At 49.8% G+C, this 22,786-nt stretch overlaps 1 protein-coding gene across 3 annotated transcripts in view; it reads right to left on the reverse strand.

Moving 5' to 3' along the window:
* Positions 1-22,786, reverse strand: part of Slit1 (slit guidance ligand 1) — a 149,452-nt gene that overhangs the window by 24,642 nt on the left and 102,024 nt on the right. For all 3 annotated transcript variants that reach the window (XM_030250829.1, XM_030250830.1, NM_015748.3), the window contains 12 exons: positions 17,238-17,401; positions 16,418-16,441; positions 16,104-16,248; positions 15,312-15,386; positions 15,004-15,147; positions 12,135-12,278; positions 11,690-11,856; positions 8,299-8,431; positions 7,405-7,473; positions 4,776-4,847; positions 3,057-3,128; positions 2,033-2,104 (listed from right to left, as the gene is read on the reverse strand). In XM_030250829.1, the coding sequence (XP_030106689.1) occupies positions 2,033-2,104; positions 3,057-3,128; positions 4,776-4,847; positions 7,405-7,473; positions 8,299-8,431; positions 11,690-11,856; positions 12,135-12,278; positions 15,004-15,147; positions 15,312-15,386; positions 16,104-16,248; positions 16,418-16,441; positions 17,238-17,401 (1,281 nt within the window). The remainder of the gene's footprint in view (positions 1-2,032; positions 2,105-3,056; positions 3,129-4,775; positions 4,848-7,404; positions 7,474-8,298; positions 8,432-11,689; positions 11,857-12,134; positions 12,279-15,003; positions 15,148-15,311; positions 15,387-16,103; positions 16,249-16,417; positions 16,442-17,237; positions 17,402-22,786) is intronic.

The raw sequence follows: 22,786 nt of genomic DNA on the forward strand, positions 1-22,786 counted from the left end.
GCCGCCGTGAAATCAATATGGCAGTTCCTCAAGAAGCTGGGAATCGATCTACCTCAAGATCCAGCTAACCCACTCCTGGGCATATGCTCGAAGGACCCCGCATCCTACCACAAGGACACTCGCTCAACTATGTCCGTGGCTGCTCTATTCAGCCAGAAATGGAAGCAACCTAGATGTCCCTCAACAGATGAAAGAATTAGGGATTTGTATGTAGTACATTTACACAGTGACGTACTACTCAGCCATTTAAAAAGAATGAAATAAAATCAGGAAATTCACGGGGAAATGGGTGGAACTAGAAAAAAAAAATCATTCTGAGTGAGGTAACCCAGACCCAGAAAGACAAACCTGGTATGTGTTCTCTTATGTGTGGCTATTAGCTGTTCCATCAATGAGAAACAGACTACAATTCATAGAACCGCAGAGGTTAGGGGTAGTGTGGGGACTAGGAGGGGACAGATAGATGTCCCTAGGAGATGTAAATAGAATATGTAGTTATGGATGGGGGACAGGGACTGGAACAGGAGGATAAAGTTGGGATAGGGAATTAAAATGGGACTAGGAGAGAATCCAGGAGAGGCAGCTACAATTAAGGAACATTTGAGAGGTCATAAGGAAACCTAACATAGACGAAGCTCCCTAAAATATATACATATATGAAGGCAATGTCTGTTTTAAGATCACTCTCACTTTACAGATTAAAATATGGGAAAGGTGATTCTCAGAACCAGGGACATCTAAGATGGTTGAGGGGACACTGAGAAAAACTTGGGATACCAAGGTTCTCTGATCTAAGTATGCCCACCCACTCATGCCCTGGAAGTGGAGCGGGCTCAGAGGTAAAGAGCCAAAGCCGCCCATTCACAGTCCATGTGCATGCCACAGCCAACGCTACCAGGAAACGCCAGGAAGATGCCTTTTCTGCACTCACCCAATCTCTAGGGTGAGGACAACCCTCCTCAGCCCCAGGCTTATCTATTCCTTCATTGTTTTATATATAATACATAAAAATACACTCTTGGTCACTTTTTAACACATTCGGTGTGCAAGTCAGAAATGCTAACTGTATTCCCATCCCCAGGTGACCATCTCCATTACTCATTTCCAAAGTGTTTGCATCACTTCAAACTCTGTACTTTGAGACATTAATTCCCTTTTTGTTCGTGTGTGGTGTGCCTATGATTGTTTGTATACACATCTGTGTGTGCATGTGCATCTGGAGGCCAGAGGACACCCTTGTGTGTTGTTTTTCAGGTCCCCATGCTTTTCCTTTGAGGCAGGGTCTCTCACCGGCCTGGAATTCACCAAGCAGGCAAGGCTGGTCAGCTGGTCAGTGAGCCCCAGGGATCTGCTTGTGTCTGCCTCTCGGCTATAGGATTACAAGTACATCCTACCCTGCCCAGCTTTTTATGTGAGTTCTGGGGTGTCAAACTGTGGTCCTCAGGCTTGCAAGGCTAACACTTTACTGACTGAGCCATCTTCCCAACCGTATGCTTTTAAAGACTCACCACCACGGCACTGCAAGCTGTAGGGCTTGCGAAGCAATTCTATGCGATTCTATCTCTTTGGGAGACATACTTCTGGTGCTCGTCCCCGTGGTGTGAGATGAGACAGGTGATATGAGGATGGTATGAAGCATGGGCAGTGGGGTAGGAGCCACCCCCTCACCAGCCAGGCAGCTTCAAGCAAATGTCTCCCTTCCTTTCCCTAGCCTTAGTTCCTTATGTGTAAAACAAGGAGACATTGCCCATGTTGTGGGATCATTATGGGGACATGGGAGGTCACACTGGCAGGTGACAGCACAAGCAACCAATAAATGCTTGCTACCACCTGCTAATGTCCTGTACTCCCTCACAGTCCCCGTGAACTACTGGGTGTGTATGAGGTCAAGAAGGGATCTGGGGAAAGATCCCAGACTCAATTTCAAGACAAAGGCACCATGTTCTGCTGGTTTGAGGAGCTGGGTCTCCTTCAGACTCCAGGTTCTGCTTAAATTCAACAAGGCTCAGAGAATTGGGCTGGCATTACTTACAGGTGAGACAGAGACGTCACGTCTGCAAAGATGCCCTCTTGGAGGGTGGAGACATCATTGCCATGCAAAGACCTGAGGAGAGAAGATGCTACTGGAGGCAGCTCCAGGGATAGAGTGGGGTGCCCAAAGGAGGACCATCCTAGCCCTTGCTGAATGGACATTTGGGTGTCTACTAATAGGGAGATAATCTACAGTCCAGCAGACACCAGAAAGGGAAAAGGAGTCCTTAGAGTCCAGCTAGGCCGTGCTATGCCCTTGTACTTTGGGAAAACGGATTTCGCCATTTAAATAGTTCAAGTACTGAGTTTATATCATAAATAAGACATGTAGGCAGGCTGGAAAGATGACTCAGCGAATAAGAGCACAGACTGCTCTTCCAAAGGTCCTGAGTTCAAATCCCAGCAACTACATGGTGGCTCACAGATATCTCATAATGAGATCTGACGCCCTCTTCTGGTGTGTCTGAAAACAGCTACAGCGTACATACACATAATAATAAATAAATCTTTAAAAAAAAAAAAGACATGTAGGCACACAGGCCCTCTTTCTTAGCCTGGAGACAGAGGCAGAATAGGCTGTTTGCAAGAAGATGAACATAGCCAGCTATAAATTAGAACCGGAGGAGTGTCATCTTGGTTCTGAAGGCTCAGGAGTCATCATAACAGACACAACAGAATGTTTTGGTCAAAACATTCACTGTGAGAACTTGTAGAAAAGTTCACAGCTCTCTGGAAACAAACATTGTAAATCTGAACAGAAGTCTCTCGTGCAAACAAAAGACTCCTTTATTTTAGGCATCCCTCCCCTATCATAAACAGTTACACAAATTCAACTTGGGATGATGGTCACCTCTTGGCTCATTTCCTATGCATAGCATTCCTTTTATAAAGGATCTGAATGAGAGTATTCTCATCTCCCATCATTGGATATAACTGTCCCTGCTGGGGCTCCACCAGGGGGTTTGGGTAGGTAGGTCTTGGGTCATGGGTAGGTCTCCTAGAAGAATGAGTTGGGAGAGACTTACAGCAGGCGCAGCGAACGAAGTCCTTGAAAGGCCAGAGGAGGGATGCACTGGAGGGCATTGTAGCTGAGGATCCTGCAGGGAGGAGGGAGGAAGCTAAGGCAGGGATGAAGGGCTATTCCTAACCCATCCTATGGGTGAGCAAGCTGAGGCTTTGAGGCCAGGGTTATGTTATGAAGTTAGTTAACAGTATTTGTATTAGGGTTGTATTTCTAGAGCCCACATGCTAACCCACATAAATGAACCGACCAAGGGCAGACAGGCAGATTGGTGAGGGAGCTGATTCTGTGATAGATATGCAGACCGGAGAGCATGCCTCTGGCATCAAGGGAAGGAACCAGCCACATGTGGAAGGATCTCAGAGTAATTATGCCGACTCACCAAACAAAGTGAATCTTTTTATGTGAATCTCTGACCAGGTTCAGAGGTTCAGGTTGTGGTGAGGGCTTTCCTGGTGCTGTCATTATAGAAAAGTTGGCCAAAATCTGTACCCTTTTTGAGACAGGGTCTTGCTATGTAGTCCTAGCTAGCCTCGAACTTGCAGCAATCCCCGTGCCTCCGTGCTGGGATTATGAGTCATCACTCCCGGCTATCAATGTCTATGCTTTAATATTGGATGTTTGTTGCATATTAATATACCTAAATAGAATTATTTTTAAAAATCCAAGTGAAGGGAACTGCCCACGGCAGAGGAAAGAACACCGCATTCCTCATGGCTGCTGAGATCGCTTAGTCGAGTTTGTCAAGCTCAGCATTATTGTCAGCTCCAGGCTGTGGGGCTTTTCCAGGTGCTGAGGGAGGGCTGTGGTCTCCCTGAACTCTAGCCACTCCATGGTGCTGAGGGAGGGGTGTGGTCCTCCCAACCTCTGGCCACTCTGTGCTAGCAGCATCCTCCCTCCACAGTATAACAACTACGTGTCTTCTGATGTTGCCAAATGCCCCTAGAGGTACTTGGGACCTAGGACCTGAAACACCACATAGGTGGAGGTGGCCTTCACAACCAGGCTCATGGAAGCCCATTCACAGTTAAATCTTTCCAGAGAAGAGTGGGCAAGTCACCAGATTGTCATGAAGGTGAGGGTGGGCATGAGCTGACCCATAGATGCAAGCGGGAGACCTGGCCTCTGCTCATACTCTGGTCTTACAAGCTGGCTAAGTGGGGCCCTTTCCGTACTGGCTTTCAGGTTTGATCTAAGTCTCACCTGGGAAAGTCCTCAGGTCCCAGCACAAGATGTGTAACTCAAGGAGTTAGGTCATTTGGAAGAGACTTTTATGTTTGGCTTGTTTTCCTTACTCTGTCCTTGTGATCAGTTCCTTGGTGACAACTGGGGTTCTAGCCATGTTCATGCCTATGTATGCCTTCACTACACCTTCCTTACCCAGTCTACTACTGAGGGTTGTGAGGGTTGTGTTCAGCTCAGATTGTTGTGAGATCAGACCCTCTGAAAATGCTGTGCCCGTGTGCTAAGAAACCCCATGCTGGCTTCTACAATATCCCAAGCCATTGGCCACAGGCATTAGCCCGCATTGCTTATATTTGCCATGTGTGTGCTATATTTTTTTTTTTACATTTGACAATGGCCAAAAGCTGGGTGTCATGTAGTCTGTAGGCTCTCAGGCCCCTCTCTGGTGGGAAGGGGCACCTGCATGTGATCCCAGTGATGCCAGCACAGCCTGATGCCATATCCCTGTGCCCGCCCGGCCCTGCTGGCAGGCACTCACAGCGTGGTCAGCTGGCTCATGTTGGTGAAGGAAGAATTGCTCAAGGAACTGATCTTGTTGTTGCTCAAGTCCCTGGAAAGAAGCAAGAACATCTTTGTTTGTAAAGAAAGAAGGCTTTGCCCCTGGGTGCCGTCTGGAGCCTCTCCTCTTCCTCCCACCCCATCCCCTCTGCTCTTGGCCCTTCCCCAGCAGGGAGGGCAAGGCTCCCTCTCTGGTGAGGATGTGGGAACTGGATTTGCAATTGACAACTAAGCTCCCTCTGTTCCTTCTCTGCCTCCCACCTTCCCTACGTAGATACAGCTGGCTCCTGACCCTTTCTGCAATAGAAGTGCCCTCTGAGGGCACTGACCAACATCTACCAACCAGAATCAGCAGCCCTTTTTCTGGTAAGCACCGTCCCCTGTGCCTCCAACACTAGCCACCAAACCTATGAGACAGCGTGAAATCCCATTTTACATAGAAAGATCTGGAGTCTTCAGAGTGATTAACTCACAAAGGGCCACCCAGCTGGCCAGAGGAGGGCCAGGCCCCACCCATCACTGAATCTCTCCTACAGCGAATGGCCATGCTAGGTACAGAGGCCATTCTTATACACCCTTCCACCTCCCCTGACTGTGTCTGTGTCCTCCTCCCCTGGGACCCATCTTCTAATCCCTGGTGGGCACAAGCCTCAGGACCACATAAAAGCTCCCAGCTTTGCACTCCTCCAGTGCACTCTGGGTATCCCCAGTGATGCCTCTGGCTGCCCTCACTGTCCTGAGCTGCTGGTGCCATCCCTAGGGCCCCAGCCTGTACCTTCCCAGGGCACTATTCTACCTGGTACCCTACCTCAGTGGAGCTGGGCCTGGTGCTTCCTCAGCCCAGCAGCCTGAGGCTGAGACCGTTGCTGCCTTCTACCCCTGGTGTTGTGGCCTGGTCCTGGATCACTTTCCCCATCTGCACCATCCCTCTAAGTTCCTGACTGTATCAAGTCAGCATCCACATGTGGTCTCTCCTCTCTTCAGCTTGCAGCCTCTGCTCACCGCACTCTCCTTCCATCTCAGGCCTCATCTTCAGCTGCCTGTGTTAGACCCTACTGCACCCTGCAATTTAGGGAACCCCTGACCTCTTTCTACACCCTCCTTAGACCATCTAAGGGAGATCCATGACCTTGGGGGGGGGGGTGGCCCTGATCTGCCCGCTACACCTCCTGCATGCAGCTCTTGGCTATGAAAAGATATTAACAGTGTGCCTGCTGGGTGTGGTGGCGCACGCCTTTAATCCCAGCACTTGGGAGGCAGAGGTAGGCGGATTTCTGAGTTCAAGGCCAACCTGGTCTACAAAGTGAGTCCCAGGACAGCCAGGGCTATACAGAGAAACCCTGTCTCAAAAAACCAAAAAAATAAAATAAATAAAATAAAATAAATAAAACCAGGGTGCTTGTCTTCAGCACCCAGGAAACCTCCTTATTACAGAATCCCAACTCTGCATCCCATTTCTAGAGGCCCCTTCCTTTCTAGTGTTGGGGAGGTGGAGTCTTTCATGCTGGTGGGGCAGCCTAACAGAAGCAGCTAGTTTGACATTCCTGCTCTGTCCCTCCGTCCTTACTTCTTCATGTAGATCTGGGCTACTGGCAAAGGCCTTAGACCACAAGAAAGGCTGGCGAGCTTGGAGAGTAAAGACTCTCTCTTGACACTAGCCACTATTTCATCCCCGCTCCACTGAAGTGATCAGAGCACACTGGTCATCGAGCAAAGACAGCCGAATTGGAGGATCACAGCGCCGTAAGCCAGTGCTGTGCAAAGTGGCCAGGCCTCTCACGGAATGCTGCCAGCCCGTGGCAACACGGCTTTCATAGCTAAGTTTTTTTCAGGGAAAGAAGCTGCGTGCCAACTTCTACCCTTGCTCCTTGTCTAAGAACAAACCCGCCAACAACAGGTTTCAGTTGTCACTGAGAGCAAACTCATTAAAAACAGTTCTTAGGCTAACATTGACCCACCCCGCTGCACTTGGCCAGAGTTCTGAGCCAAGCCACACTATGACGAAAAGTCCTCTGGACTTCTTTGATAGACTCTGGCTAATACGCAGACAAAAAAAAAAAAAAAAGATTGAAGGAGGTCCTAATAACACTGGGAAGCTAAGAGGAGTTGACCTTATTATCCAAGGGTTTTATTTCCAGGACTCCCGCAGGGCAGAAAAGCAGTAATAGCAAAACAGGTTTTTCTCTAAGAAAAAATAGTATGTGGACTGGAAGTTGCTTTGTTTTACATCTGGCCTGGGGACAGGGGCTGAACTGAAAAGCTCCACACCATCCTCTATTCATCCCTGGATGCTTGCAGGGTCCGCTCAGAGCAACAATAATTACCAGTCTACAGGGAGGTTTGGGGAGATGGTGTGGGCAGAGCTGCCCCTGCCCCGCCAACCCATGGGGGTATCAGAAAGGATGCAATTCTGAGATTGACCACCAGATGGCAAAACAGCTCTTGGGTATAGGAGTTTCCTGAAGAGATGGGGAACAGGCAGGATTCCTTAACAGCATCTGCCCACAAATGGGAGACTCCTGGGAAGGTGGAGCTACAGTGGTTAGGTGCCAGTGGTCCTCCTAGCCTCTGAGGCAGGCCTGGGGTCCTCAGGATCCCTGGATACTCACACGAGCTGCAGATACTTGAAGGTAGACAGCTGTCCCGGAACGAGTGTGAACTGGTTCCCATCCAAATAGCTGAGGAGAGAACACATGGAAGAGAGAGTGTCTGTCACACGCATTGACACCCGCGGGCACCCAGGAACTCAGACACCGTGAGCTGTGAACATTGTGCAGCGCAATGCTGAGTATTGGTGCAGGGGAGGTGAGGGGCCAGGCCACCTCACACCCAGCTGGTAAGAGGGTGAAAAGATAAGGCACTGCTTTCCCTGAGAGGCAGGCCACTAGGCAAAGGCGGCAAGAGTTCTATGTGCCCAGTGCTTCTGGAGTAGAAGTCTCACTAGAGGGGTTGTATATGTAGGATTTGTTGTAGAGACCACAGCTGAAGAGGTGTTGGAGGTTATGTCTATAGACATCAACAATGTCTTCCCGACAAACATTGTGAGGTGGGGAAAGCAATGCTACACTTTATTTTAAAAGCAGAGTCTTTACCATGACTTTGTCATAAGGTAACTATAGAGAAGAGGCCAGGGCAGTGGTTCTCAACCTGTGGGTCGTGACCCCATTTTGGGGGTCAAAACAGGGGTTGTGTATCAGACAGATAGCCTGCATATCAGATATTTACATTACGATTCACAACAGTAGCAGAATTACAGTTATGAAGTAGCAACGGAAATAATTTTATGGTTCTGGGGGGGGGTCACCACAATACGGGGAACTGTATTAAAGGGTCACAGTATTAGGAAGGTTGAGAACCACTGGACTAGAGAAAGGTTGTCGCCTTTCCAGAGCTTTCCGGGCTAACTCTCCTTCCGGTCAGTCAACGCCCACTCATCAGTGTCTCCTCCCACTGGCAGGTCCTACTGACTCACGGCCAACAGATCGTAAGCCTGGGCTACTTACAGTTCTGTGACATTCTTGGGGATGCCCTTGGGCAGAGCCTGGAGGTGCTTGTTGCTGCAGCGGACCACTGTGTCCAGGCAGGCACACTCCTGGGGGCACTGTGGGCGGGGCAGGCAGCCCACCTCCTCCTGGCCTAGGGAGGAAGGAATGACGCGCTGGTCAGTCAGGGACATGGTTTCCTTAGGAAAGTTTCTAGGACCCCTCAGGGCAGCATCTCTTCCCTGACACAGCCTTGGCCACCAGCACAGCCTCTTTTTACTGCACGCCGCTGGCTAGCACCAACAGGAACAAAGACTTCTGGAGCAGTTTCCAGATTAAAACAGATCTGAGGAAACCTCTTTCCTGCGTCAGACCCAAGGTGGCCCCGGGCAGGGGAGGACACAGCTACCACTTCTTGAGCACCCAATACTGCCTGGTACTGTGTCAAGCTTCTCCCCTTGCAACACTGTTACCCCTTGGGGATACACTGGCAACGACCACTCAGTGGAGCACTCAGTGGAGCACCTGGCCCAGCTCAGGAGTCTGATGGACGATGAGGGCAAATGATTTTCTATTTCACTGAGATCTCGACAGGGTGAGTGACTTGTCCTCGTGCTGATGAAGTGTCTTAGGGCTGAGACCCAGGCCAATGCAGTGCAGACCAATGACCCCTTCATTCATCATTGGCTTCTTCAGTAAGGAGCCCCCTGTGTTTCTACCTTTCTTATGATGGGGTACAGCAGAGTCAATGGTCAGAGCTGTCGGGAACATGAAGAGACAGCAGGAACCCTCTGTCAACAGTGACTCGGGTATAGGAGCTGACCCTATTTAATCACCGCATCGTAAGTAAAGATGAATTTACAAGTCCTCAAAACACCCCATGCAGATGTGCTACAATGGACCCCTTTTAAAGATGGTGGAACTAAATCCAGGGTGGTTTACTATGCAACTCTGCAAAGCTCCCTGCCCTTGAAGGCAGCATAGGGACAGGGCTGCAGGCCGACAGCCTCTGGAAGCTCTTCTCCTGGCCATTGGTCGCACTGTCTCAGCAGCAAAAGCTCAAAGAAACACTCACACCTTTTCCTTCCTAGGAAGTTGTTCTAAAGGGAGCATCACACTGGATCAGAAGGAGTTATCGATGTCGGGGTTCCTGGTAGCATGGTGCAAAAATCATCATCGGGGAGGATTGTTAAATACCAAGCTACCGGGACTGGCTCAGTGGTGCCCTCTAGACCAGGAGGGTTTGTGATGAAAGGATTTTTGCTGGGGACCTGGGAAGTCCTGGGTGTGTCCTCACATGCAAACACACAGTAGAGATCAGGGAAACTGTATTGCAGAATCACAGAGGCTGTCCCATGCTGGGAATCTGGGATGCAGAGGTGTGCAGGGGTGGTTTTTCTATCTTCTGGATTGTTCTTTCTTGTTCTTTTTTTTTTTTGTTGTTGTTGTTTAAAGTAATCTCATGTCTTCCTGGCTAGCTCTTATTCATCTCTTAATTTTTGGTTTTTTAAAAAAGAGTTATTTATTTATTATATGTAAGTACACTGTAGCTGTCTTCAGACACTCCAGAAGAGGGTCTCAGATCTCATTACAGATGGTTGCGAGCCACCATGTGGCTGCTGAAATTTGAACTCGGGACCTGCGGAAGAGCAGTCAATGCTCTTAACCGCTGAGCCATCTCTCCAGCCCTCTTTCTTGTTCTTAAGGAATAGTGGTATATTGTCTTTGAAAGAAAGGGAGAGCGGGGCGGTGGTGGCACACACCTTTAATCCCAGCACTTGGGAGGCAGAGGCAGGCGGATTTCTGAGTTCGAGGCCAGCCTGGTCTACAAAGTGAGTCCCAGGACAGCCAGGACTATACAGAGAAACTCTGTCTTGAAAAACCAAAAATAAACACCCCCCCCCAAAAAAAAGAAAGAAAGAGAGACTAGCACATGTATGCATGTGCATGCGTGTGTAGGGGGCTGGGGGTGCATGCGTTTGGAGTGGGGGGGCACTCATATAGAAGCCAGAGAATGACCTTGGGTGTCATTTCTGGAATTTTCCGAGGTTAGGCTTGCCAGAATGAGAGCCCCAGAGTCCTCCCATCTCTGCCTCCTGGTCCTGGTATTGTAAGCACACACCACCATGGCTTGTTTTTTAAAAACATGTATTCTGGGGATGAAAGTCAGGGCTTCGTGTTTGCAAGGCAAGTACTTTACCAACGGATCCACATTCCAGCCCCAAAGAGACTGCTGTAAGTAAAGCAGTCAGTTCTCAAAAGCCAGTCAGTGGCAAGAGACCAAGATGCAGTATTTCAATTCTTAAAAATAGGAATTAACTACAACAGATATTAAACCATAAAATGTGTGTGTGTGAACAGTATGATGAAGATAAAAATCACACAGTGGTTTCTGTCCACCCACCCATCCATCCATCCATCCATCCTTCCTTCCTTCCATTCATCCATCTATCCATCCATCCATCCATCCATCCATCCATCCATCCATCCATCCTTCCTTCCTTCCTTCCTTCCTTCCTTCCTTCCTTCCTTCCATTCATCCATCCATCCATCCATCCATCCATCCATCCACCCTTCCTTCCTTCCATCCATCCATCCATCCATCCATCCTTCCTTCCTTCCTTCCTTCCATTCATCCATCCATCCATCCATCATCCATCCATCCATCCATCCACCCTTCCTTCCTTCCATCCATCCATCCATCTATCCATCCATCCATCCATCTATCCATCCATCCATACATCCTCCTTCCTTTTTTTTTTTTTTTTCCTACTGTTGAGCCCTGGCTGGCCTTGAACTCTCAAATCTCCTGTCTCAGCCTACATGGTCGCATGTCTGGCTTGAGATTTTTTTTTTTTAATTTTAAAAGTAGGGCATAAAAATGTTCTTAGAAAAATACATAGATTTTCTTTGGAAAAAAGCCTTAGCTGTCTTTCTTGGTGTGAGAGTTGGGACTCTCTGGTCTCCCTCCTCTCCACATGGCCTGGCTAGGTGATTTCAGAGCAGGGGTGTGCTCTGGAACAGCAGGAGGAACACGCACATGCAGACTAGAGACACACGAACACAGCATCCAGCGGCAGAGGAATTTGAGAGCTAACATCAGCCTGAGAAAGGCTCCCGTGACAGCAGACATGCTGAGACACTACAGAGCAGGGACAACTGAGGGACACACTTGCTATGCTACCCCAGGAAAAGTCTGCTTCCAACAGGAACCTCGGGGTGTGTGTGACCCTTACAAGAACCGAAGGAGAGGCTACAGCCTGCTAGAAGGGAGAACGCACACATACCACTACACAGCGTCAGCAACAAGCGAGAGTGTCTCCTATTCCCTCCCCAGGGCTCCCTAGGGCGCTGCCTGCCCAGCCCCTCAGGCAAGCCCCATCCTGTCCCTGCTGCATGGCCCACAAGTTACCTTCCTCACACCTGAAGTCAGGGAAGGCCACATCCTGCAGAGGAATCTGCCGCAGGAAGTCTGGGTTCTGACAGCGAGGGTTCCCCGTCACAATCTTCCTCTTCCGGAGCCAGTCGCCCAGCCATGACAGATGGCAGTTGCAGTTGAACGGGTTGGCCAGGAGGTTTCTGGAAGGGACGGGGTGTGTGGTCATGAAGGCACTTTCCATTCTCAGTGAGCCTGGCAGAGTCCTCTTCTGACCTCACAGCCCCAGACAGCTTATAATCTCCTAAGTGACCAACTTCTAGGACCAGAGAAAGAACCCGCGGCGGAAAGAACCAGAAGGACCCATGATTCCCCTGAAGATGCTCCTCAAGGCAAGAAGTCCCTCCTGCCGCTGGGGTAGTAGGCAGGGTTCCCCCAGCCTAAGTCACCAGCCCACCTGTCCTCAGAGACTGAGACTTACAGTGTGGACAGGGCCTGGAGAGTGTCAAAGGCTCCAGGGGAGATGGTGGTGATGTGGTTGTCATAGAGAGACAGGAGCCGCACGTTGCGCAGCCCGGTGAAGCTGTCGTTGTGGATACAGCTGATACGGTTGTTCCTCAGCATCCTGGGGAGGAGGGGTGTTGAGAAAAGAGGCAGAACCCCTCAATGACCCACTGAAGACTCCCTCAAGAGTTTAACTTTAAAATAGCTATGAGAGGGTGTCCCCAGCCTCGGGCCATTTTCTCAGACCGACACCTGCTAGGAACCCTGTGGCCAAGGGACAGCAGAACCTGGTGCTGCTCAGATGTCTTTCTTTCTCATCTCTATTTGGAGCAATGCCTTGGCCACATTACTCACCCTCCAAGACCCCTTTAATTCCTGCCCCCAGCCAAAAAAAAGAAAGAAGAAGAAGAAGAAAAAAAAGAAGCAGAAACCAAGCCAGCATTGGGTAGGCGATTCCAAGGGGCATTTAAATGGACTGCGACCATGCATGAAGCATGTCAGACTGATTAGCCAGTAATCAAGGATACCCAAATAACACCCAGTTCCTGCCTGTCAAATCAGAGAAGAGATTAAAACATAATCATCACAATGCCAGCCTAGGTCACAGCATGAAGATGGGCACACACGGTTGGCAAGACAACAAGGGAGGCCTCTGGGGAAGAGGGTGCCGAGCCGCCCCAGATTGTCCACAAGAGGCAGTCCCCTTCTGTTTCCATTGGCTGGCCCCCTTTCAGGACTCCACTGCCTGACTACTCAGGGGCGTGTGCAGAACTTGGAATGATGGTCATAAATGCAGCATTTCTCAAAAACAGAATTTAAAACAGCCTAAGCATCTAGATTACACATAAAATAGTTATGTTTTGAAGACATTCTATGATGTACGATTCCTTCCACGTTGAAGGAAAAAGCAGGTTATTAAACAAAATATCTGGGAGCTGCACATGGTGGCTTGAGCCTGTAGTCACAGACCTTGGGAAACTGAGGCAGGATAGCCACAAAGTCAAGATTAACTGTGTTACATAGAGAACACATGAAGAAGAAAAGGAAAAGGAGAAGAGATGTTATGTATTTTCTTATATTTATTTTTATTTATTATTTATATTTATATATGTGTGTTTAATATATATGTGTGTGTATATATGTATACATATGTGTTTAATATATGTGTGTTTATACACTACACACAACCAAAATAAATAGTGCCTAAAAATTCCAGTGTGGTGCAGTGTCTTTAACAAATAATACTATATTATATACTTAAAATTTTGCTGAGAAGTTGTATTCTATCTTCGATAATCTTTTTAAAAAATTGTGTGTATATGTTTTGCCAGCATTTGCACCACATTGTACAGCTGTCCACAGAAGTTAGAAGAGGGTGTTGGATCTCCCAGAATTGGAGTTGCAGGTGGTTGTGAGCCATCATGTGGATGCTGGGAATCAAACCCTGGTCCTCTGTAAGAGCAGTAAGTACATTTAACCACCGAGGTAGCTCTCTTGTCCTCCGATTAGATGTGTCTTGTCTTGTTTTGTTTGTTTTGTGATGCTTTTGGGACTAGGCTTCTCTGTGTAGCCCTGGTTGTTCTGAAATTCACTCTGTAGACCAGGCTGGCCTTGAACTCATAGGGATCCACCTGCCTCTGCCTCTAGAGTGCTGGAACTAAAGGTATGTGCCACCACCACCACCCAGCTGATTAGATTTTCTATTGATGATGATGATGATAGAGAGGATAGTAAGAAATTGGGGGGGGATAAGTTATGTGTATGGCATAGACTGTGGCGATGGTTATATAGGCGATGGTTATAGTGACCTATGTGTATATGCATATGTGTATTATATGTTTGTAAGTATAAAGCTATATGTAGATAAAGCATGGAAGGACCACTATCAACACCAACCATGACATTGGGTAGCCCTGGGATTCTAGATGCTTCACAGTCTCTCCTGGGGTTTTGCTGTCTCTGTCCCCACACTGACCCTTCCCATGTCCCTCTTCTACTCGATGACCTTCGTCAGAAAATCACACCTGACTGGTTACATCTCCCCCAGGACCCAAGGAGAACTGGGCAGGTGGAAGGGGGGGGGACTAGCTAAACAGGTCCAGACTAGAAATATGATCATGTTCTGCTCACAGGGAAAGACTGAGCTGACGAACAGCACCCGACTGAATCCCAGTCCACATAACTCCTCGGGCATCCCACACAGTTACACATGACAACTTCAGATGACAAGACTCTACTATGCTACGTGTCTGGGACTTAAACCCCGGCAAGGTGGCTCTGAGGGCTGCGGTTTCTGAGTGACAGCCATTGTCCATCTGCAGCTGTCTAAAATGAGTCGAGATGAAGTGTGCCCCACAGCCACAGGTAGCTCTGGGCTGGACACAGGGAACATCTGTGGAGACCAACAGGATGTAACCCCCTGTCCTGGACACTGAAGAGCCAGCACTGCCTGAGCGGAGGGCATGTGGTGGTCATGGAGGGGAGACGACTGTAAGCTTCCAATGGGTTCCCAAGGCCTGGAGTGCTGGCTCCAAGCCACAGAGTTCAGAATTTCTAGGGACATCTCTGCTCTGACATTTACACGAACAGGGTCCTCTCACAACCAGCCACCCCCTTGTGGCTGTTCTGGTCACTCCTAAGCTGTGCCATCTGTACCCCAGCAGCTTGGATCACAGGGCACTGATGGTGGTCCAACCTCCCCGCCCCCACCCGGGCCAGGGGCCAGTCCACATCCCAAGAACATGAAGATTGATCCTCAGGGTTCCCACCCTCCTGCCAGTGAAGACTGGGGGGGGGGGGAGCCCATGCTGTGGCTTGTCTGTGTGCCCCTAGCCCCGCTCACTCACAGGGTCCGCAAGCCATCTAGACCCCGGAACATGCCACTTCTAATGGACTCCAGCTGGTTAGCAGTCAGGTGCAGCTCACTGACAGAGGCGGCACCCTCAAACGTCCCGTCTTCGATCTCGGACACCTTGTTATTGCTCAGGTTTCTGGGGGAGGAGGGAGGGGAGGACTATGAGTCCTCTGAGCTCAGAGGTCCGTCCTCCCTCATGCACAGGAGTCCTACCCTGGCTCCCAGTGGGTGCTCTGCACACTACCCTCCCATCCCGTGCCAGTGTCTTGCCAGGCACCCTCCCACCAGTGGGAAACTCACATTTTCTTCAGATGTGAGAGCTTCTTAAACAACCCAGTGGCCTCTAGGATAGAAATCTCATTGTTGTTCAGTCGTCTGTGAATGGCAAGGAACAGAACAAACACATACATATGTGGTCAACCTAAGCACGCCACTCTTCACACAGAGATGATGGGGTGCAAGTCGAAGGGCTACTGAGCCCATTTCAAAGCAAAGTTGGACACTGGGTAAAAAAGGGGGTGGGTGGGGATAAATGAGATTTTTTTTAATTAAAAACATAATGAAGGGACTGCAAGCTGTCTTGGTAAAGATGCCTGCCACCTGCTTGAGTTCCATCCTCTACATGATGGAAGGAGAGAAATGACTCACAAAAGCTGGCTTCTGATCACACAAGCACCATGCATGAAAACACACACACATACACACAGGCACACACACACACACACACACACACACACACAGGCATGCATGTTCAAACTTTTAGATAAAGAGAAATAGTAGCTAAGGAAGGATTTAAACCGCAGCTTGAGATTTGAGATTCTGGCTTCCTGCCTCCCTAATGAACTACCCTTAAGAAAAGCCAGTCATGGTTCAGGCTGGTGACCAGCCTCGGACGCCTAAATACTTCTCAGGAAAGCAGGGGCAGGGGCTATGGATGAAGGCTGTATCTTGCCAAAACTATGAGCTGGCATGCTTCAGCCAGTACCTCCCATGATGCCCCACACAGAGCTGGCTGGGAAGGGAGCCAGGTAGGTTAGTGGGTACCAGGCACAGGGGTGGGGGTGGGAGTGGGGTGGGCAGCACAGGGCTCACAGCTCAGTCGTGGACTGGGGGATTCGCTCAGGGATCTTAGAGAGTTTCAGGCTGGAGCACTCCACCACACTGGCCTCACAACGGCACTTGTGTGGGCAGGCCACGTCGCTGGTACACTCGCTGTTCAGGTGGTAGTCCTCTGTCCCTGGAGTGAGAGTATGGCAGAGTTGAGGGCCTGAGTAAGCTCCAAGCAGCTAAGGGCTCCCAGCTCTCCCTTCCCCTGTCCCCACCTCCCACTCCTGCCACCACCTTCCCTCTACTGTGGCCATACTCACTGCTACCCCCAGCTGGCCTCAGTCCCCCACTGCCCTTACCTGGAATGAAGTACTGCTCTTTGGCTGGGGGAAAAAAAAAGCAGATGTACCAGGTTATAGGAGCATCTGGGGCAGGCCCGTGCCCCTCCCCCCCATGGGAGGCACCCCATGAATGCAGCTGGGACACTGCATGAGAGGGCCTCTTCCCTGCCCCCTCGTCTTTATGTGTAGAAGATCTTACCTCAGAACACTCATGTCCCCAGGCCAACTAAAGCTCTCACTTGCCAGCACACACAGGCACTGTGCTGACCTTATGGGTAGGGTTACGGCGGGGGAGGCACTAGGCTCCTGAACCAAACACCCAGGTACAGAAGCTGACCCAAACTGCCCACGGCCAGATGCCAAGTGGGTTGAATGTGCTGAGGCCACTTCTCCATCTTGGTTCTAGAAGGATCTCCTACTCACCGAGAGGCGTCCTAAGCCTGGAGCAGAGGGATGGGAAACTCTCCCTCCACAGCCTCACCGAGATGGCATGAAAGTGAGGGGCCAGACCGAGGTGCCAACCCATCTAAGATGAATGCAGGGCCCACACCAACCCTAGCAAGTCCCAAAGTCCTGAGAACGTCTCTGCTAAGAACACTAGGACAGGGCTGGAGAGATGGCTCAGTGGTTAAGAACACTGACTGCTCTTCCAGAGGTCTTGAGTTCAGTTCCCAGCAACCACACGGTGGCTCACAAACATCTGTAATAGGATCTGATGCTCGTTTCTGGTGTGTCTGAAAACAGCTACAGTGTGCTCACATACATAAAATGATTAAAAGGACACCAGAACATATTCCTGGTCCCCTGGGCCCGCTGGAGACACGCAGGTGGCCCTTACCTGAGCACCGAAACTTCTTGCTTTTGATCTGCCCAATACGCTTGTTGGCGAGGCGCCGGGGGCTGGCACATCGGGCCCCAGTTGTCTCGATGGGGTTGGTACGTAAGAAGTCTGCCAGCCACTTGAGGTTACAGTCACAGATGAAAGGATTCTGGGCCAGATGCCTGTCCAAAGGAACAAATGGGCTGTCAGAAACCAGGGGGTGCTAAGCTCTACCTGCACAAGGCTTTGAAACCATCTGGGGCTAAGTCAGTGGCTCAAGAAACACAGAGCTAGCCGTGGGAATTATCAGCATGCACCCCTTTGTCTTTGTCTAGCCCTTCACAGAGGAAGGGCTCTTTAGTGGAGAACTGCACCTTTCTGGAGAGCCAGCCTACTCCCCTCCAAGCCCCCCTGACCCCTTTTGCCAATTTCCATCCTTTGACTTAAAAGTCTCATGAGCATGCGTGAGGAGAGAAGGGGAGGAGAGACTCTGACAGACCAGCCCACTCCTTCCTGATGAAGAAGCTAAGGGGACAGGACACCAAGCTAGACATGGCCTCTGGGCCTCCTCATGGCTGTGGTCTGAGTTTCTTTCCCTCCTACCACCTCAGGCAGCCCATCCCCACAGCTGCCTTGCTGAAAAGCAGTGGAACCAGGGTAGGGAGGCTGGACCTGTCTGCATCCCAGGCCCACCTGGAGTCACCGTTCCTAGTCCAAGCCACATCTGTGCTGCCTCTCCATGACAGGTTTCTGTGGTGGCCGCTACCCTTCACATCACCCCAGTAAATCAGCTACCCATTCTTTTTTAAAAAAAAAAGATTTATTTTATTTTTAATTATATGTACGTGTACATCTGTGGGCATGTGCACATGTGTGCAGGTGCCCAAGGAGGTCAGAGGTGGTGGTGGGTCCACCGGTGAGGGGTGATGAAAACGGAATTCCTCTGAGTCATCTCTCTGTCAAGCCAGACCCACCACTTCTGAAACATGCCACCAGCCAGCCTACAGACCTATATCTGTCCTGACGAGAGGGTTGTCAGAATGAAGATAGCCAGGGGACAGTATCCCCTGTCCCAGTCCCAGATGTCACCCTGAATTTGTACACACAATATGGAACTAGGTGTGGAGAGTCCTGGGGTCAGGGCAGGGCTACTTCCCTAGCTGAGAACCATCATCCAAGCTATAATGCTTATTAGGCCCAGTACAGCCCCCTGCTAGGAACTACAGGGCTCTCAAAGCCTAAGTGTGACTCTGGCCCAAGGACTGTGCCCAGCTCAGTCTAGACTTTGGACACCGTTTCTCCTGCATCCCCTCTTCTGCCCAGACTTGGATGCTGAACAGCTTGGGATGCTGAACAGGGTTTGCACTGACCCAGCTTTTTCTCTCCTTCCTGTCTGAGTCTTCTCAGCTTCCCTCTCTTCTTATCTCTGGGTCTCTCCCCTGCCTCTGCATCCCACTCAATGGGCAAGAGGATGTGCTGTTGACTTGCCAGGCAGACTGAACTGTTTGAAACACGGCAGGATTTGAGGGCTGTTACGGGGACATACCCAGCTTCACTTACCCCAATCTGTGCCCAAGTACCCTGCCTGTGCTGAACTGATAACCTGGGCAGACAGTGCTTTCTAATCAATGTGATAGGCTAGGAGCACAGCAGAATGTGAGGTGTTTGAAAATGAGTTGTTCGGGTATAAAACAACCTAGGAAACTTGAACTGCCCATAGGTCAAGTGGTTTCAGTGAAAACCTTAAAGTTTTGGCATGACTTGGATTTCTCTCTCTCTCTCTCTCTCTCTCTCTCTCTGTGTGTGTGTGTGTGTGTGTGTGTGTGTGTGTGTGTGTGTGTGTGTGTGTGTGTGTGCTCTACTAGAGAATGAATGCTGGGCTTTGTGGAAAGCTGGGTAAGAACTTTACCACTGAGCAACATGCCATCCTCAAATCGGATGTTTTTAACTATTTCCAGGGGGATGGATGCAGCTGGAGAGGACAGAAGGACATTCTCCAGTATTAAAGACACACGTGGTCATGTGTGCCCCTGTGGCTATACACTGACTGCAGCAGACATTCTGACAGGGGAAAGAGACAGATTTGGGTCTCCTCACGTGTAAGGAATGACAGGGAGAAGTCCCTGGTGACAGACACACTAATGGACAACATTCATCATTAAGGAAATGTTGGCTATGGAGCCACAGTGAGCCCCCACAGTGTGGTTACAATCAGACAGTTTCAAAAGACGCACAGTGCAGAGTGTTAATGAGGTTGGGATGACTCTGGATATGGCATTGGACATGACGTGGCACCGCAGTGAAGTACGCTGTGCTGCAGACCCCTGGCAGCATCTTGACAATGGTGAACCCATTCTGTGACCCAGTGACTTTGGGAGAGAGGGACGCACTGATCTACAATGAGCTGTAAGCAAGCACAGACAGCGTGTTGCATGACTCTGCTTTATAAAATAGCCAGAAAAAGGCAGTCCCCAGATGGGGACACAGCCTAGAGGCTGCCTGGGGCTGAACTGGGAATGGGAACAAAAAATCAGGGAGCCTGACGGAAACTTTCCAACATTGAATTGCGACCAGCGTGGTGGATTTACTGAGTCACTGTGTTGCTCTCTTAGAGTAGGTAAACTTTATGCGCGTGAGTTACACCTCAAAGCTACATTGGTTGGTTAGTTTGAATTGTGAGTCAACACCTTTATTGCCCACGCCGAGTTTGAACTCTTGGTCTCCAGTGATCAGCCTCAGGAACGGCTGGGACAATGAGCATTCAGTGTTTTGCTTGGCTTTGTGTGGGTGGGTCAGCAAAACTGCAGCAAACTGCAGCTCTGCAGTTCATAAGCCTTGGTGCTGTGGGTGAATCAAGCAACTCACAGGATGGTGAGCTTGCCTCTGCACTCAGCCGAGGCGCTGGGCCACTCCATAGCTATAGGAAGAGGAGCTGGGCAGTCGCTTGGGTTTGCATGTCTTTTGCTCCGGTTCCAAATTATAACTCCGTTGTTAATATGAGCAGGTATTTATGGAAGTCTAGCTTTGCTTTACAGCCGTAGAGAAGTCTGTTCTACAGAGGTACAGTTGAGGAAATCGGCCATTTTTAAATGATGGGACCTGATACTGTTCAACCTTGTGGGGGATCTCAGGGCATCCTCCACCTCAATTTCCTCTGAATGGAAACCCAGCCAATAGGCCCTGCTTCCACAGGGCTACTGTTGTTAATCAAGATAATGCACTCAAAGAGCCTGCATCCCTCCATCCCATCCCCACCTAAGGTTTCCTTGTACCAGTTCAAGCCCTTGCACCTTTCCTGCTTCTGCCAAGACCCTGCCAGCTACTGAAAACGACCATCTTCCCCATCTCTTACTGTAACCTCTACTTCCACATGCTCGCTGAGGCTCCCACGGGCCACTTACTCCTCCCACTGCCTGCGAGTAAATTAATTAGCAGGAGTCAGGCTGCAGGTGCACGTGTGGGCTTAATGAGTTTGTTCTTGTGGCTGACATCGGCGGCTGTGCAGAGTCCCCAGGGAGTGGGTGTCATCCGTTTAACTCAACCTGTTCAGCCTCACACAGATGTTGTCACCTGCTGAGCAACACCATCAGGGACCGAGCTGACTACAGAGGCCAAGGGAGGATCAACGGGGCCTGATTCATCAACGAGCACTGTCTATAGTTAGTAGCCCTTCTAAGCAAAAGCAGCCAAAGGAAGGAAGGGTTGGTTTTGTTTTTGTTTTTGTTTTTCATGGGCTTAAGAAGGACAAACTCCACACTGGTGGGATGTACTGCAGTGGAAGAGAAAGAGAAAGTCGGGGTCACCGGAAGTCAGGAAGCAAACAGAGAAGAACGTCACCCACATTCAGGGAGGGACTTCCCACCTCAGTTTAACCTTTCTGGAAACATAGATATAGCCTGCCATGTGTTTCCGTGGTGATTATAAATCCAGTCAGGTGACAATGAATTTTTAACCACCACAGAGGTCAATGGTTGTTTCATGAAGACAAAGAAGAGGAGGAGGAGGAAGGGGAGGAGGAGGAAGAGAAAGAGGAAGAGGAAGAGGAAGAGGAAGAGGAAGAGGAAGAAGAAGGCAACCAGACAGACATCTCATGCTTTAGAACGCCTCTTACCAAGAAGCAATCTATTGTCAGTCATTCAAACACAAAGTCAACCAAGCTCCTAGACCCAATACTCATTCTAGAAAGACAAAAAGAGGCCAGGGAGATTTGTGACATGGTGACACACTTCCAATGTGACAGAGCAAAGGCTGGAGTGTCACCTATGAATGAATGACGAGGGATGAAGGCAACGGAGGACCCCGTTCCCATGGCAAATGTTCCCAGACTGTGCTGAAGTCTTGGTTTCCACTGTTTGGGGAGGGGTGAAAACTTCAGGAGGCCATGCCAGCTGGGTGAGAGTCGCTGGCCATAGTCTCCCGGGGTTATCCGTTTATTTTAGAACTGATTTATTTGGAGGGACACATGCGCCGTGGTGTGTCTGTGGAAGTAGAAGGACAACCAGCAGGAGCCCGTCCTCTTTCCACCATGTGGGTCACAGGGATTGAACTTAAGACACCAGTTTTGGTGGCAAGGGCTTTTGCCTGCTGAACCATTTCACTAGCTTTCTAGGGTGCGCTCTCTCTCTCTCTGTGTGTGTGTCTCTCTCTCTCTCAAATCTTCCTCCTCCTCTTCTTCCTCCCTCTTTCTCCAGCCTGATGTGAAGAAGTCCCTCTGCCAGGTGCTCCCATCTCCATGAAGTTTTGCCCAAGAACCCAGGGACCATGGACTGAACCGTCTGAAACAGTGAGCCCAGAATAAGTAAGTCTCCCTCCTCAGTTGCTTACACGGGGCGTTTCCTGCCACATCATCAAGGAGGAAAGAAACTGACTCGTGTCTACAGATGAAGAATGGCATTAGGAACACATCAATCCTGTTGCATAGGCAACATCAAATCTTGACTCCAACAGAGAATGAAAATTTGTGTGACACACACGAGACAGGCAGAAGTTCAAACGCTGACTTCAATGTTTGATGGTCTCTAAGAACTAGTTATTAAGTTTTTAGACATGCTAACAGTCTTGCAGGTTTTGCTCATTTTGTGTTGTTGAGAGTAGAGCTCGGGCCCCATGCGTGCAAGCCAAGCACTCCGACCCTGAACTATATCCCCAGTCCTTGTGGCTGCAGAGGCCAGAGACAGAGGACAGACAATGGCTGGCATTCCCTTCCAACCAACCAGTTTGGGTGGTGTGAAAAGGGTTGGGGGAGAAAAGCCAGACCGGGCTGGAGTTAAAGCTAGTAATGAGCCACTTGGGACTTTACCACTTCTGCTATGATTTGAAGTCTCCACAGCAAGGGAGCACAGCTCTCCATGGCCAGGAGCACAGCTCTCCACAGTGAGGGAGCACAACATTCCATAGCAAGGGAGTACAGCATTACACAGCAGAGGAATACAGCTCTCCACAGCTAGGGAGCACACACTATAAAGAGAGAGCACAACTCTCCATATCAAGGGAGCACTGCATCCCTCAGCAAGGGAGCACTGCATCCCTCAGCAAGGGAGCACTGCATCCCTCAACAAGGGAGCACT

The sequence above is a fragment of the Mus musculus genome, chromosome 19 (assembly GCF_000001635.26).
Source record: "Mus musculus strain C57BL/6J chromosome 19, GRCm38.p6 C57BL/6J".
NCBI lineage: Eukaryota > Metazoa > Chordata > Mammalia > Rodentia > Muridae > Mus > Mus musculus.